Source organism: Etheostoma cragini, chromosome 5 (genome assembly GCF_013103735.1).
Source record: "Etheostoma cragini isolate CJK2018 chromosome 5, CSU_Ecrag_1.0, whole genome shotgun sequence".
Classification (NCBI taxonomy): domain Eukaryota; kingdom Metazoa; phylum Chordata; class Actinopteri; order Perciformes; family Percidae; genus Etheostoma; species Etheostoma cragini.
In genome coordinates, this window is record NC_048411.1 from 18,671,531 (window position 1) to 18,688,683 (window position 17,153).

General features: G+C 40.7%; 1 protein-coding gene across 5 annotated transcripts in view; it reads right to left on the reverse strand.

The window, feature by feature from the left end:
* cabin1 (calcineurin binding protein 1) overlaps window positions 1-17,153 on the reverse strand; it is a 39,487-nt gene that overhangs the window by 15,802 nt on the left and 6,532 nt on the right. For 2 of the 5 annotated variants that reach the window (XM_034871316.1, XM_034871315.1), the window contains exons 19-31: window positions 16,992-17,107; window positions 16,703-16,864; window positions 14,969-15,175; window positions 14,681-14,826; window positions 14,259-14,520; window positions 13,722-13,892; window positions 11,287-11,376; window positions 10,980-11,140; window positions 10,667-10,878; window positions 8,807-8,872; window positions 7,916-8,095; window positions 7,299-7,693; window positions 5,850-5,963 (exon numbers count right to left, since the gene is read on the reverse strand). In XM_034871316.1, the coding sequence (XP_034727207.1) occupies window positions 5,850-5,963; window positions 7,299-7,693; window positions 7,916-8,095; window positions 8,807-8,872; window positions 10,667-10,878; window positions 10,980-11,140; window positions 11,287-11,376; window positions 13,722-13,892; window positions 14,259-14,520; window positions 14,681-14,826; window positions 14,969-15,175; window positions 16,703-16,864; window positions 16,992-17,107 (2,282 nt within the window). The remainder of the gene's footprint in view (window positions 1-5,849; window positions 5,964-7,298; window positions 7,694-7,915; window positions 8,096-8,806; window positions 8,873-10,666; window positions 10,879-10,979; window positions 11,141-11,286; window positions 11,377-13,721; window positions 13,893-14,258; window positions 14,521-14,680; window positions 14,827-14,968; window positions 15,176-16,702; window positions 16,865-16,991; window positions 17,108-17,153) is intronic. The other 3 variants (XM_034871319.1, XM_034871320.1, XM_034871318.1) reach the window with 3 other exon arrangements.

Here is a 17,153-nt window from a genome sequence, read left to right on the forward strand (position 1 = left end):
TGCAGTTCTGTACCATTCAACAAGAGTGGCACTGATTTAAAAAGACCACACTAAGTATAACACAAACTCTCAGAATTTTGAACAAGTCAGAGAGAAAGATGATAAAGCGACTCACCATCACCAATGAAAGCTACTCCACAGCGCATGTGTTAGTATTCTCTTGGACAGTCTCCTGCTGGCGGTAGCAGCCCCAGCAGCACCTCCACCCTGAAAGAGGCTCACGCTCAGAGAGCAAGGGGTGGGCTGTATTTGGGTGCTAGGGCAGCGAGAGCTGATGGAGAGAGGGAAGCACAGCTGCACACGGCAGAGCAGGAACAGAAGAAGAGGAGAATAGCAGCTGCCTTGGCAGGAGGAGAAACAACGCTGGAGTCAGTGCCCATAAGCTCAGTATGTCACTGACAGACAAGCCGACTCATTCCTCTCCTGCTTTCAAACCCTGCCATCTCAAAACAACAACACCCACGCACTCTATCTCCGCCCTCCCCTGACCCCAGACTGCTGGAGTTCTTCCCCTCCCTTTCCTTCTCTCGTACTATACACAGCGTACAGCCAATCCTTGTAGGCCTTTGCCAGCCAATCGGAAGCAAGCAGAGAAACTCCCGCCCTCTACACACCCACACAATACACACACAAACAGAGGAGTTCGAGCGAGAGAGAGTAGTGAGGAAACAGAAAGAGTGCAAAAGAGAGAGGAGATGAGTAGAGCGAATAAGCGCCAGGGGGAGGGGTAGAGCGTGGTCACCCTGAAGACAGAGCAACAGGAAAAGAACAAGAGAACATTACCTGGCTGAAAATGAACTCAATGCTACCACATCAATGCAGTGGGAGGCATCAAGAGGATGGCATCAATAGAACCAAAAAACTTGACAAGTTTGTATGAGCAAAGTCCCCATTAACCACGGAAACACTGAAAAACAGTGCTGTTTAAACAGATAAGATTGTGCTGTGTACACAAAGTATTTCCTCCACGAACAGCCCTTACCGTCTTCCTTTCCTGTCTTTCAACTCTGGTCGTGTCTCTCCAGCTGGCCACCATAAACATACTAAGTAAACACACCTTGTTTTCCCTGCTTCCTGTTGCGAAGTGAGTGAAAAAGCTGCTGAAAAAAGTCAAGCTCAAGTAAACAGAGCAAGGAGAAGGCAATGGGAAACACACCAACAGCCAGATTTAACCATTCAACGTGCAAATCGAAATATCAACGTCTGTAAAATGTATTCATTTGACCAATACTCCGCCCCTAAGAAAGAATAACAAGGTTCTCCTGGGCGGAGCTCCACCTACAGCACATTGCACAGCTGAACACACAAATGTTTGAGTCAAACATCAAAAACGTGGCAAGCAATGCAAGTGTAACTGTTCCCCAGAAGACTATCCTATGCTAGTATAACACGACCCTTAAAAAGTTTACGTTCATGAATGCTCTTAATAGGTATTGGTTCAATCCATGTTTTCCAAAAAGGTATAAGACCAGGAAGGATTCATGTTTTTCTAAAATGCAGCCACTAGGACCTCCATTTTCTCTGGAGCTTGGTAGAGAGTGAACGTATGAGTGGGTGGAAGAATGTGTAAGCAAGAGAGTGAGTGAGTGTGTGCGTGTGTGTATATAGTGTCGGTCGGAGGGGAGGAGGAACTCCCTGCCAGAGTGAAAACACAGGGATTCCTCACGATCACTCATCAGCAGTCCTAAGCTGCCTGGCGTTACGTCAGCATGAACCTTTATCATTAGATTTATTCTTAACATGCACGTGGCTGTGCTACACTTACTTCAATTCTCATTTAATTTTACAAGCTGACTGCATCACAAACACTACTACTTTCTTCTGTGAGTTTTAAACAGACTGTATAAAATAGGTTTTAAAGTGCTCTCCCTTCTCTACATTATAGCCTCTATCGTTATTCATATTTCCCCCCCGAACCGTGCAGGCCTACAAAGCAGCTAGACGAAGCTTCGATTTTGACATATGCAGAATTTGTCACACACAGGTTTTAATTAAATGTTTTATCTACTGTCTTTTTTTTTTTTTTGTCATTCCATGCTTAAGCCTTAAACATGCTTGTGAAAGTCACCTTCTCTCACAGTAATCTTCCATGTCAGAGGCTCAGTCCTGTTTAAAGGTGGATGATTGGCTTCTTAGAACATGAAACATGATGTGGTCGGATGTAATGTGATATAGGATTAACAGCCTTTTTGTGATTTGCCTAATTGTTTTATGTATGTCTTACTAGATCATGTGTATATATCAAAAAATGTCCGGTGACTGTGGAGGTGCAGCACTCCATAACTCTCCTGCTTGGTCAAATAGCCCGTACACAGCCTGGAGATGTGTTTGGGGTCATTGTCCTGTCGAAGAATAAATGATGGTCCAACTAAACGCAAACTGGATGGGATGTTGCATGTTGCTGCAGGATGCTGTGGTAGCCATGCTGGTTCAGTATGCCTTCAATTTTGAATAAATCTCCAACATTGTCACCAGCAAAGCACCCCCACACCATCAAACCTTCTCCTCCATGCTTCCCGGTGGGAACCAGGCATGTAGAATCTATCCGGTCACCTTTTCTCCATCCACAAAGACACAGCAGTTGGCATCAAAGATCTCAAACTCTGACTCATCAGATCAAAGCAGAGATTTCCACTGACTAATGACCATTCCTTGTGTTTCTTCGCCCAAACAAATCTCTTCTGCTTATTGCCTCTCCTTAGCAGTGGTTTCTTAGCTGCTATTGATCATGAAGGCCTGACTCACACACTCTCCTCTTAACAGTTGTTCTAGAGATGTGTCTGCTAATACAACTCTGTGTGGTATTCACCTAGTCTCTAATCTGAGCTGCTGTTAACTTGCGTTTCTGAGGCTGGTGACTCAGATGAACTTATCCTCAGCAGCAGAGGCGACTCTTGGTCTTCTTTTCCTGGGGCGGTCCTCATGTGAGCCTGTTTCGTTGTAGCGCTTGATGGCTTTGGCAACTGCACTTGGAGGCACATTCAAAGTTTTTGCAATTTTTCCCTGAATTCTAACAGTTGTCCAATAGGGCTGTCGGCTGTGTATCAACCTGAATTCTGCACAACACAACTGATGATCCCGACGCCATTAATAGGGTGAGCAATTCCACTAATTAACCCTGACAAGGCAAACCTATGAAGTAAAAACCATTTCAGGTGACTGCCTCATGAAGCTCAATGAGAGAACACCAAGGGTTTGCAGTGCAATCAAAAAGCAAAGGTAGTTACTTTGAAGAAACTAGAATATAAGACATGTTTTCAGTTATTTCACACTTTTTTGTTAAGTATATAATTTTATGTGTGTTTATTCATAGTTTTGATGCCTTCAGTGATAATCTACAATGTAAACAGTTATGAAAATAAAGGAAACGCATTGAATGAGAAGGTGGTTCCAAACTATGGCCTATACTGTGTTTGTATGTATGTATGTATGTATGTATGTATGTATGTATGTATGTATATATATATATAGAGAGAGAGAGAGAGAGAGAGCAAGAGCGAGAGCGAGAGCGAGAGCGAGAGAGAGAAAAAGAGAGATTCATTTGGAGGAAACAGTAAAGCTCCAACAGTTGGTATGCCACAGTGGCAGGTTTGCCTCCAGAAGGGGCTCTGTGAGAAGACAGTGGGAGCCAGAGCACTGGAGAGCTCTCCTCCAGCTTAGACCTGGCCCACATCACTTCTGCAGTCTGTTACCAGAAGCCGTTTGGATTCATCATTTCATTCTACAGCCTACACATTCAACTATGTCCTAAATAATGTGCAACACCAAAACATGCCCCCACAAGTGACTTATATGTTATGTTGAAATGATGGCACATTCTACTTGTAATATCTGCTCTGTAACAAATCAAAAAGTGAGCTTTTAGGCTTCAACAGATCACACAGGAAACAAATCAACAAGAATGCCACATGTTTGGACACATTGAGAAGATAAAATATCTGCTTCAAGTGAAAAGAGTTAAACAAACTGACATGAAGAACAAATGACAGATTCTGACAGTAATCTCTTCTCCACTGGAACCCAGCAGAGGCCCTGTAATTCTTAGAGGCAGTTCACTCAACAATTTCCCACTGTGTGACTCCATTTATAGCAGCGCATGTTTCTAGTTATTCAAAATTTTGGGCTGATTTTAGTCCTTCCAGTACAATTATGTGAATAATATGTGTGAAAATGGTAAACCTAGCTATAGTACGCCAATCATTGGTTCATAGCACACAGGTCATTAGTCACATACATGAGGAAACACATCAGTGCTCCACAGGTTCTTCCTCTGGGAGACTTTAATAGCTGCCATTGTGCAGTTAGGTATTATGATAAAGCTAAACCTTAGAGTAAGAAGACGACACATAAGCAATTTATAGCCAAATTGTATGAAAAGGTTTCTGTGTGTGTATGTGAAACTGGTATTTTCTATGTTAGGCAAAATATTTTTTTATTCCAAACCTTCCACTAGATAAGACATAAATCTGTGCGTTGATAGTATGCCAGAGGTGACAATCAACTGAAAAAGAACTGGTAGACCAAGAAGTGAATTACTTTAGTGCAAACATATTTTCCACGCAATTTTGGTTCAACTCGGGTGACAATTTTGCTTCTGGAATAAGACTTTATGTGCCAATAAAAAAAAGGCGCCGTGCAGTTATTGATGTATTAGATTACAAGTTGGAATTTCCACTAATTAATTCAGTCAGAGCTAAATGTTCCTCACCAAGCCGATTCTTTCACGTAACACTTGCCTTGAAAGTCACTTTGACAAACATTACCAACTTCGTTTATGTTACAACTAGGGCTGCACAATTATGGCCAAAATGATAATCACAATTATTTTGGATCAAAATTGTGATAATGATTATTTGTTGATTTTAACCAAACAACTTATATTATCACATAATTTATTAATAGGCAATTTATAACTGCTTTCACATCCGTATTATACTACATTCTTCTTATTTTGAAGTTGTATGTTGTAAAGACATAAAGTTGCAAAACATGTAAATGAAAATTAGCTATCTGAAATAAATAGCATAGGATGTGTATATATATATATATATATATATATATATATATATTTCTTTTTTTAAATGTATCTCTAGGAAAGCTCCTTCACTTGTTTTTAACAATAACTGCTTAAAAGAGCTTGGGAGAGAGAGGTAGTGCAATAGAGTACTCACAGAGTGACGGCTGACTCATTATGAATGGGTCCAGCATGGGTCAAACGGTGGGTCAGCGCAGTTACACACGTCATATGTATGAAATGTCTGTATCGTCACTGCGCTGCATTTTTATGAACTATGATATTCTGGCCATGGGTCACATCTCTTGTAAGTCCATCAAGCTTTGTCTCACAAGCTATTACTTTACCAACTGAAGTTAGTTGCATTCAATAACTTCTGTTTTTTTTGCAGTGGCGGCCGCGAAAGAAGAGTTACCAGCGGAAACACTGGTACAAATACAGGTTTGCCTCTCATGCGTAACAAAATACAGCTTTGTTAATAACAATTAAAACTGGAGAAATGTCAGAAATGTGAAGCGGCCCCGCTGTGTGGCGGGGCTGCGCAGAGAGTAGGAGGAGAGAGAGTAGAGGAGAGATCCAACACAGGCCCGGCTTTACAGAAGAAATGGATCATGTAACGCAAAATTAAATAATCGTGATTGTGATTAAAATTCAATTAAATGTGCAGCCCTAGCTACAAGTCAGCAAATTGAAATTTTCGGTTACTTCTGCTGCATGTAAAAAAAGTTTTGTTATGTTGCTATTATGTATATTCAGGGATGACAGATGCCTCCGTAATTTATTAAGCAATGTGCGGTGACATGAAAAAACATGCAGGCTTGGTGAAATGACTTACATTGAACAGGTTTGTCTTGTTTCTTTCACAGAAAAGTCCTTGTGCTGGCATGTGCTTCAGCTGTTGCCATGGGACACTGCTTCCTAGCAACACATCTCGGGCCCACTGTAGGTTCTGTGGCGGGAAATAAATAAATAAATAAATAAACTGAAAAACACAAACTTTTTTATATACACAGGGATTTCCAATTAAGAAACCCAAGGGGATAGACCTCAATCAGAATAGATTACCAGAAGTGATTAACAGAAGTATGCTGTATTTAATATATTCAATACATTCAGAAAAAAGAAGAAAGTTATGCTCATTTGCAAACAGAAAAATGCAGACCTCTTTTCTCAGCCTGATGAGTCACAAATCAATGTCTACACCAGTGCCCTGCCCTGTTTGAAAAGATGGCAAGCTAACGCCCCTTCATGTTATCCTTTATAAATTGTATCAGGCTAAATCACGAAATTACAGGCTCCCTCTACTTCCATCTTTGGAATGAGGATAAAGCTGGCCTGTCAATGTAAGTGGAGCAGTTTTCATGAGAATAAAAGGTGCACAGAGGATTTTAACACTGGATGTGTCGGGTTGTGCACGCAGTGCACCAACCTGTGCCAACCGCATCATATCAAACGGATTGTGTCATCAAGTCACTGGCAGGGTGCTTTTGCTTTCATCCAGCTCTGCTGATAACACCACTGGTGGCAACAACTGAGGGAAACATTACCACCTGTGGAAGCCTCTGTCAAAAGTGATTCTACATTTAATGGAGCCTCAAGGAAATTATTCTTATTGAACTTATTAATTTCAGTAGTTATTAATAATATAAATTTAAAAAGTAAGCTTTCTTTTAGGGAGATACTACCGCTGGGAGTTATAAAACCCATATTGCTGCAGATGTAGTACTCTGAGGTCAAATGAGCATATTAGAAATTATATACATATATACAAAACATAAAAAATATAAGAGCTTGGAACTTTCCACCCCCAATTCACACTTAGAGTAGGAATGAAGGCTGAATTAAAAAGCTCCAAACCAATGGAGTGCTGACAGAAGGATGCCACCAAAGAAAAGCTTAACGCAACCTCACTGTGCCAAACTGGCTGAGAGAGCACTGCGCTACCACCCACGTGCACCTCTGCCCACAGAGCCTTATAGCTAACACAGGCTGTTTCAGCACCTCGTGTATTACTACAGAGCTCACAAACCCACAGGAAAAACCAAAAGCAAATAGCCATCGCAGCTATGATATACTTGGCAACAAAATAATTAATGCAAAAGTTCTGTGACTTTTGAGAAAATTGTGGTAAATCTTAGCCGACCTCTTCTTCTGTAAATTAATGTAAACATTAATGACAGGGGATACTGATTATACTAAGTGTACGGCTTTGGTTTAATGGATGACTTGGCTTTTAAAATGCAACAAGAATGGACTATTGCTATCAATTAACAGGCTGACTGACCTGGTGGGTCTTGCTGTTGGTGTAGAAGAAGGCCAATCGGTAAAGACTCTTGTAGTGCTGAGGGAAGCGGCTGAGGCAGAGGAAGAGAGCACGGACGCACATTTCTACCAACATTTGTCTTTGGTCGCCACGGTCGGTTGGCAGGACCTTGGGCACCTCAATAACCTCAGCGGGGGGCTCTGGCTTCCTCTTTCCCTCACTGGCGGGGGTTTGAGGAGCAGCCTGTAGAGAATGGGCTGCCTTTGGAGGGGTGGCTTGAACCGGCAAAGGATGAGGACAAGGGTCCGCAGAAAGCTTGGGGGCTGAAGCCTCAGGGAGGGTCACAACCACAGCTTCTACTTCTTCCTGGATAACCTTTTCTTCTGCCTGGATGCCAGAATGTTCTCCATGTGATGCTTAAGTAGAATGGATTTGAAATCAAAGAGTTTAGAACTTGAATTGTTTTGCTTAATGTGGAACCTTTAAACATTAAGACACAATATCTGACTGCATGTTTTTCTGCACCTTCATGTTTTATACTTTTGTACGTATTGGTATATGATTTAATTATTTAATTGATTAATTACAGTGAGCTAAAACAATATAAATGTAGCGAGAAAACTTCAGTCTGTGTGTACCTGTGTCCTCAGATGCAAACTGTCTGTCCTTTACAGGGGTTGTACTTTCTGATGACGAGGAACTGGCTTTCCCAGAAGCAGGTTTGTGGCTGCTGTCTTGTGAGCTGGTGGGATCTGTGAAGGCATCCTGGGTGGAGTTGGAGTCAGAGAGCATCACCACCTCACTGTCCTGACTGCGCTCTGCCAAAATAAAAGACATCATGGGTCATGCCGCCAGTTGCATGGAACCAGATGAAGACAAATTACTTTAGCCTTAGGGCATATTATGGATAAATACACATACAAATATATGTTTTGTTTCTGTCTGAAAAGTGGAGTTTACATACATCTTATAAAAAATGATTATAATTAAGATGACTGTATTGTATGAATTACAACCAATTATCTAAAACGTGTAATGGCTTAACAGCATTTTGTGTAGGCCCCTTTTAAGATGTTGGTTGACGACTTGTACTTTAAATGCCAAACATCCCCTGTTATAATTTCGGGGGTCATGAACTAAAAATCCTTATTAGCTAGCGCATCCCTAATGAGACAATGTTATAAAGGAGAGACGCTTTTTTTCTTCTTTTTTTTTTTTTTTAATGTGGTCCAGAACTATAATGCCAGCATTCCTCTTAATTGCCATATTGTGCAGCCTAAGCAAAAAAAGTATTTGGCAGGGAACTGTAATTAACTGAATCAGAAGACCAATAAGCTTTTTCTATTTAAGTAAATAATGCACACAGGGGACCTTTCAAGAGATTCACAGTCACGAGTTAGGAGCAAAGTTACTATGGTACTGTAAGTTTTGTGCAAACTGTGTATTCAGTGCTTCCCTCGAAAGAATGCACCTCATTTTGGATTAAAACATAGTCTCTTAAAGAGTTTGGTGGGTTTGAAGAGCAGTACCATTCAGGGAAGCCAGCCACATTGGAGACCTGGGCAGGCAGTAAGCATGGTCAAAGTCTGGTGAGGCTGTTGAAGATATGGGGAGCTGGTTTTAAAATATAATCAAGAAAAGCTGAATCTCTGAAATTATATTTAAAAGAAATCAGCCATTTTCTCTCAGAAATGAATCATTTACTCTTCTTTAGACTGAAAACAGATTAAAAGCCACTCCCATTGAAAATGTAGAACCAGATTCAGACACAAATATCTATGAGAGCAGTGCAAGTGTTTTGAATCTCTCAGTATTTCTGAAGATCAGAATATTCCTTTCTAAACTTAAAATATCAGGCCTGTGATATGTTCAATTGATAAAACATAGAGCTGCCTCTTCAACGAAGCAGTTAAGACAATTAATTTAGTTTGAATAGAACAGCAAATGGCAAAAACTATCCAGAAGTAATAATTCTAAGGTGTAGAATATGAAAAGGGCATCACAAGAGGAGCATTTTCCCACAGATAATTATTAGATAAAAGCATGTCTGAATTAGGCCCTACACTCTTTCCAACAATAGGCCACTCACATTCTTCATGACTTGACATTTTCACATTATTTGGACATAATTGGAAATGATATCCAATTACTGAAAAGTGGCAAACATTATTCACAAGATTTTGAGATATATAAGGAGAGTTTGACTGTCTCTCAAATGAAGCCCACACCAAAGTCAAGTAAAATGTGACCACATGATGCACCAGACAATTTAGTGAAGTGTGATAAAGAACTGACTTTCTGTCCAGTCGTGAAGACATTCACCCCATTAGAACTACATGCACATAAATGGCAAAGCAGGTGGTAAAAGCAAGCAGGCAAAGAGGTAGCAGGCAGGTAGGTAGGTAGGTAGGTAGGAAGGAATCTGGAAAGGGTGACAAAACTGGCAACATGGGCAATATGGCTGCGTTATTTGCACATTCAAGCTAAACATGACACATGGGGTGGGTGAACAAATGTCACACACTTTTATCACATGGAAAGAATGGCCAGGACTGCATTAATTTAAACATACAATTCTGAACTTTTTAGAGATGCTGCTGATGCGGTTTGTATAAATGTATGTATAATGTGTGCTTATGTGTGGCTGGCTTGTTGGTGTGTTGTAGCTCTGTCTGTTATTTATTCTGCTGTACCCAGGAGTCACTATATATAAATAAAGATTATGTAATCAGTGTTACCAAGACATGGTTATCATTATCAGCAAAGCACACTGCTTGACCAACACATAGTGAAGCAAGTTTTAGGCTTAAGGGAGTTACAACAAAGCAACAATTGTAACACATTAGGAGAGGCAAAATGATTGGTAAGGTAATAATAGAAGCAACAATAAATCCGTGAAAAAAAAAGGATGTTATTCACACACACAGGTCTGTGGCACTATCTTTGTGGGGACCCATCATTGACATTGCATTCCCTAGCCCTTTACCCTACCGTCACAACTAAATGACTAACCTTAACCCTTACCTAATTCTAACCCTAAAACAGTCCTTTAAAGTTGTGGGGTCTAGCATTTTAGCCACACAAAGCTATCGGGACCCCACAAGTATATTTCACACACACACACACACACACACACACACACACACACACAATCTTCAAATATATTTGGTATTTGATAGGCATAGCATATTAGTCAAATAATCAGTAGCCATATTGCCCATTTTACCACATCCAAATCACCCAGAGCATGGGGGATCATTGTAACTAAAACCAAAGCCAATAAGCATGGTGATTAGCAATCTGAGCACTCCCCAATGGACTTCCTGTCCCAGTGCAGAAAGGGCAAAAGAGCCCAACCCCAGAGACAGTGTCTAGGACTGGGACTGTACCATCAGCCTGCTGCTCCTCATGCCGCTGTTGCTGCCACTGCTGCCGTCGGAGTGTTTTGCGTTTGGCGTAATCATGGTCAAATGGCGTGGCCACGTAAGGAGGGGATGTCAGACCTGGGGTGGCAGCTGATGGATGGGAGGAGCCGAGGACGTTCCCTATGCAAACTGACGAGTAATTAAAGTCCCCATCCATCATGGAGGTGGGTTTCTCCCTGCAATTAATCAAGAACAACATTGAGAAGGAAATTTAGCTGTAACAACGTTTTTTTTTTCTTCTTCGTAATTCCTACTGGGTTATATTTCTGTATCTTACTTTTCAAGTGACCTAGGCATGCTTGGCATACTCTTCTCTTCCCCCCTGGCAAATGGACCAACAGCTGCCTCAACCAGCAATCTGAACAAGACCTCGTGCTCCAGATCAGGCACATTGCCCTCTAATAGTTTTAGGGTGGTGGCACTGAGACGGAAATGCAACTAGAAGAAAGAAGATGAAAAAGATGTTTATTGGTCCACACAGGTATGTGCGCAATTTCTTTAAAGGTGAATGCTTTGAGATAGTTATATTACGTAACACAACACAACGAGAAACAATTTGATCTGTTGGCCCACAGGTAGTTTACCTCCAGGGCCTCCATGGCCAGGTCAGGAGGATTATGGTAATGGATTTTTCGGGGATACCTGGCAGCTTCTTCATGCAGATAGTGTGCTGCCTATAAGCATGAAGAGGAGAAAGTCACCAACCCAACACAAACATCTGGCAATACAAATTAACAGGTAAAATGAAGGGAGGGAGTTCAATTAGGATTCAGCAATGTGTGTTGACATCAGGGTTCAGTGTTTTCACATTGCCCCCTTTATCCTCTGCTGCCCTCAATCACACAGTTTCATACAGGTTCGTCTGCCTCCACTGATCTAATCAGAACAACAGAGCGATGACTAACTCCATACATTGTTCCCTCTCAAAAAAATACATCTTGCGAGGGTGGAAGGGCAGCAATGTGTTTCTGTAGGCGGATTATACAACAACTCCTGGGAGAGCAACAAAAATGTCTCATTCCAATTACTTTCCACTACAGTTAATATTTCCCTGTTGTTGTTTTTTACCATAATGACAACTATATTAAATTGTCCCTACTTACCTTACTGCCTTCTATTAATTGTCAGCCTGGATGCCAGCCAAACACGGCCCCGTCCACAACATGTGAGGTCGGGAAGTTCGGTCTGGACTTCAGTTCAGTTCAGTTTTATTTATATAGCACATTTGAAAACGACAACAACCATAGTGCTCAACAAGCACAAAAAATGAATGCATCTGATTGGAAGACCTGCTTTGAGGTTTGTGGACATGTAAAAGCTCTGATAAATAAGAAGGCGACAACCCATTTAAAACCTTAAAAACAAGCAATACAATTTTAACATCAATCCTGAAACAGACAAGAAGACTTGATTCATTGGGGAGCAACTATGCTCAAACCAGAGCTGTGGTTTCTATGATGGACAGATGATCAACATTTACGTTGGGTTGAATTTGGCTTCTGCTAGAGAATTTAGATGTGTAGATTCCGCCATTGCGTCTGTTATAGAATATATCGGCAGTACATTAATTTTAAAAGAGGAACAGAGAACTGTGATCAATGCATTTGTCGATCGGAAAGATGTTTTTGCTGTTCTTCCTGGGCGGGGCGCAATGAAAACCCTGCGGTCATTGTGGTTTCTCCTTTGGAGGACCAAGTGTAAAAAGCAACCCAAATAAGCTAAACATACAGTACGTTACATACTCCATGTGTATCCATACTCCACTCCGCTCTGATTGGTTGTATGTCTATTCAAATGAGTGCAGAGGCATTTCTTTCCTGATTCAGTTGAAACATGCCCCATAATCACAGCCCAATTGAGCAGTATCAGACTCATATTCTCTTTAGAAACTGAGTATGACAACATCAGGCTAGTTAATTGTTCTCCATTCGATTGAATTACTTACTGAAGTAAGTAAGATTAGTTTTTCTTTAGGGTAAAAATTTGATGATAAAAATGTCTTTTTACTACAATTGTCAGATCATTGATCAGGATGGTGGATGTGATGGGGCGCACTGATGCCGTCACGGTAGCGATGCGCTACCTATTTCATCTCTAAAAAAACTGAATCCAAAGTTTGCCTGTATGTTTGTTTAGCGTGTAAATATATTCTGTTACTAATCACGTGTTTCAAATCATATGTTAACCTAGCCATTCCTCAAATCCCCAGAGTAATCCTGTATCTTTGTTGTGCACATATTTAACAACCTATACTAGGGAGAAAGGGAATTTGGCCGTGCACTGCGAGTTTAAATAGCGCTAGGACTTCCGATGTAACCGGAAGTGACCCAGAATTCTGAGCATTTATTTTATTTGCTGTCAAGGTATTTCTGTGGAGCATATACATAATATTATATACATTTCTAGCTTAGCAGATTTATTAGTTTTGGCTGTTTTGAGCTTTTATTGTCTACTCGCATTTTGTGTTGGTATGTTCCAATTCTAGGGGCGCACTTCAGATCTATATAGACTGGCTGTTTCAGTTGTTTGGAGAGCTAGAGGTGAGAGGACGTAAGTCTGTTGAACGCTCCTGTGACTAGTAAGAAAAGTCAACTTGTATACAGCTGTATTTTTGGTATATTTCAACCATTTGTTTTGACTCTCATGTCAATTTATTTTATTTTTGTAAAAGTATTGTTTTTTTCTCGTTAGTAGTTATGTTTGCCTTAGAGCCTTAATTGGGAAATATGAAAAAAATTCCATCTTTTCAACTTCCTCTCCAACTCATTTTGAGTGTTTTTTACTTGCTTAACATCTACCAACAACAGTGGTAAAATGCTGAAAAACAGAAGTTGAAATAACTTGAGATATCCTTCAACACAGGTTTTAGTTTACATACTTCTGACACATTTTATCTGACTCCAGGGTAAATGAACACTTCAACAACAAAAGCTCATTATTAAACAATAAACAAAAATAAATAAAAAAATAGAAATTGACCGAATTTCATAGCATGAGTTTATAACCTGACGTTGTTTACCTTTTTATAAAGCTGCAGATATTCCGCTGGAGGCTGTTTGCGTTTCTCTGCTATCTTCCCGAGCATGTAGTGAATGAGCCACTCTTCTTCATCACTGTCACCCTCACAACGGGAGGCACCCTGGAAACACAGGGACGCTGTCTCCAACATAGAGTCTCTCCTTTCTTCCATCTAAAACACACACACACACACACACACACACACACACACACACACACACACACACACACACACACACACACACACACACACACACACACACACACACACACACACACACACACACACACACACACACACACACACACACACACACACACACACACACACACACACACACACACACACACACACACACACACACACACACACACACACACACACACACACACTTCAGCTCAAGGCAACAGATCAATTTACTGGACGACAAATTCATTTGAAACAAGCAAAAGTGACAAGATGCATTGGCTCACACATGGAAAGTGTGACATAAAGCAGACTTATCAGTGAATACAGATGAGCAAAAAGATAAGTCACCTGTTTAACCACCTCTGGGGGGAGCTCACTGCGCCACTGCTTGAGCTGCCGCGAGGCAAATGTATGCAGCGCATATGAAATGGTACCATACTCGATCCAGAGAGACAGGTTAGAGCTGTCTATTTCCAGGGCCCTTTTAAAGCAGTTAAGCACTGCCTGGGAGTGTTTCCATATCGGAATGTCACTTTTCAGCTCATTGGAGTTGAGCTTTTCCTGAATACGACTGGCCCTAGCCAAAGCCATCCCTGCCCAGGAGTCAAACCTGAGGAAAGATGCACGTTTTTCGTCAAGTCACTGAACTTGATGCATTATTGTAAAATACAAAATGACACAACCTACACATTCACTTGCTAGTCATAACACAAATACATGTTTTTCTAATGTGCACAAGCATGACACTAGAGTGTAGAGAAATTAGCAACCTGTTGGGACACACGCATATGTCATGCATATAGAACTTGATGGCTTTGGACTGCTCCTTGTTCTTGAAATGGTAGTCAGCCAACAGATAGTACATCTCATCAATGATTGGAGGGGCAGGAGCACTACCCTCAGGAAGGCATGGGGCCTGAAAGAGATCAAAATTCAGCACTTTAATGATCATGATTCTCATAGTTAGGAGAGTAACATTAAGAGAGAAATATTTTAAATTATTTAGCATGTATGAGTCACTGAAGTTGTTCACATTCAGGGTGGGCCGACCAACTGACCTTTTCTGTTATGCCCTCAATGTAGGCTGCCACTTCATCCATGGTGAGGATGGGAGTGTCACTTGTAGGGGCGATGCCAGAAAACCTCCTCAGCAAATTGGCCAATTCTGCAGACACTGTGCTTGTCTTATAGCTGTCAAACTCAGGCAGTGACTTTGGTTTGAAATACTGGAACATGAAGAGAGCATCACACCACAGCAACTCAACCTGCAAAACACAGATTCATTTCCCAGGAAACATTAGTGTCCTTTGTGTTAAGAGTGCACCACACAGAGCGCCAGAGAAAATGAGTGGTATTGAGTTCTTCTATGGCTCTCCTCTGGCACTGAGTTATATTGCATAATTACAGCCAAAATGCCAGTCATCTACAGTAAATTCACTTATACACACACAACTGTGGGAATGACACCCACCTCGTGGCTGGACACGTGCATTACAAAAATACAAGAGAACACGGGCTGTAACCACAAAGCTTTAGTGTAATGAGTCACTCTAGTGGTTAAATTCTGAGAAATTTCTGAATTAAATGTTTTTGTTTCCTTGATATTTTGGGCAGAGTTAGTGTATTGCCTCCTAAAGTATTAAGGGTGGGCCCATAGGCTTAGGCTTTAGCCTACACCTTTTTTCCGGTCAGGGAATATTACGTTTGATTTTGTTTTGATTCATTTATAATACAAGGATTTATAAGAGTATAAGAGGAGACAATGGCTTTACACAAGGAGGAGACAGAAGCGTACAACTGTGGTTAACCTAAATCCGGGTCAGGGTTTCTGCAGGTTTAACCAAATCAAATTTAAGACTTTTTAAGACCCTTTTAAAGACCAATGTGAATGAAGTTTAAGACCTATATCAAGACATCAAAAAACAAGAAAATCAGATGTCATAGTCCGGAAAGAATTCGCCGATTTCCTCATTAGCATTATAGGACTGGTGTCTAGAATGGCTGCAATATACGATGCATTTTGGTCCCATTTGTAGTCGTAATAAAGCCAATTATATTTGGACTAGCGACAGAAAGAACACCACAGAATTAAAAAAAAAAAAAACGTTACAAAGCGCTGCAATGAGCATTAGATGTAGTATACATTGATGTAGGAAAATTAGGACCCGTTTAAAATGATAGAAGACCTAGAACATAATACTTCAGCAAATTTGAGACTTAAGGCCTAAAATTTAGATAATTTTTAAAATTTAAGACTTTAGTCTTTTTACAACCTCGCGGAAACCCTAAAATGTGTTCACATTTCTCACTTCGTGAATTCAGGCTATTAAGCAATTAATCCCATTTTTGTTCCCTTTAATTCATGCGTACCTTACAGGCAGACAAAACAATATTATTGGATAAATCTGACTTCCTCTGTGTTGGGAGGGTCAATGATGGCACATGTTTGCGTCATTGGCATCTATTTATGTATGTTTGCCAATACATGTGAGAAATCATACCAATTAGTCAAAGCCCTGAGCCATTTTCACCACCTCTTCACTATTTCACCGCCTCTTTAACACCCTTTGCCTATTATCTAAATAGCAGCTTAGCCACATTGACTTTTTGTTTTAGATTATATAAAATAGTGGATAATAAATTTAGCTCAATCTCATAAATCAGTTGGTAGTATGTAACTAAATCAACTTTGCCAAAAGCAGCCACTTTAAGATCATAAAACAAATAATAATATCCTAAATCATATATTAGACATGACCAGTGAGACTTTTAGAAGCATCTGAGTAAAAGACCTGTGGAGATGAGTGGTCCTCAAGGTATCGGGCCTTGCTCTTCTTACTGGGGTAGGCGTATAGGCAGAAAAGGCACTGTTCCAGGGCCATCTCCAACTCCTCTTTGTAGGGATGAGCGTCATTGTTGGAAGAGGCTGCAATCTCCTTTTTTAAAACTTGAACCTATACCAAACAGAAGAATTAAGCTCTGTTCAAATGGTACACACAAACTAATTTAGTCACTTTAAAAAAGAAGCATATGTCAGGTCTACAGCTGCTTTATGTTAATATTTAAGGGCAAGAAACTTACATAGAACTTGAGGAGAGCGCCGTCTGAGTTGCAGCACAAAGAGCGACGGCCAAGATACTCATGGGCTGTGTTCAGAAGCATCAGGGAGGAGGGCAGCATGGGAATGTCTGAGCCATCTGAAAATGAGAAGTGAAAGGGTCAATGTGATGGCGTAAACACCAA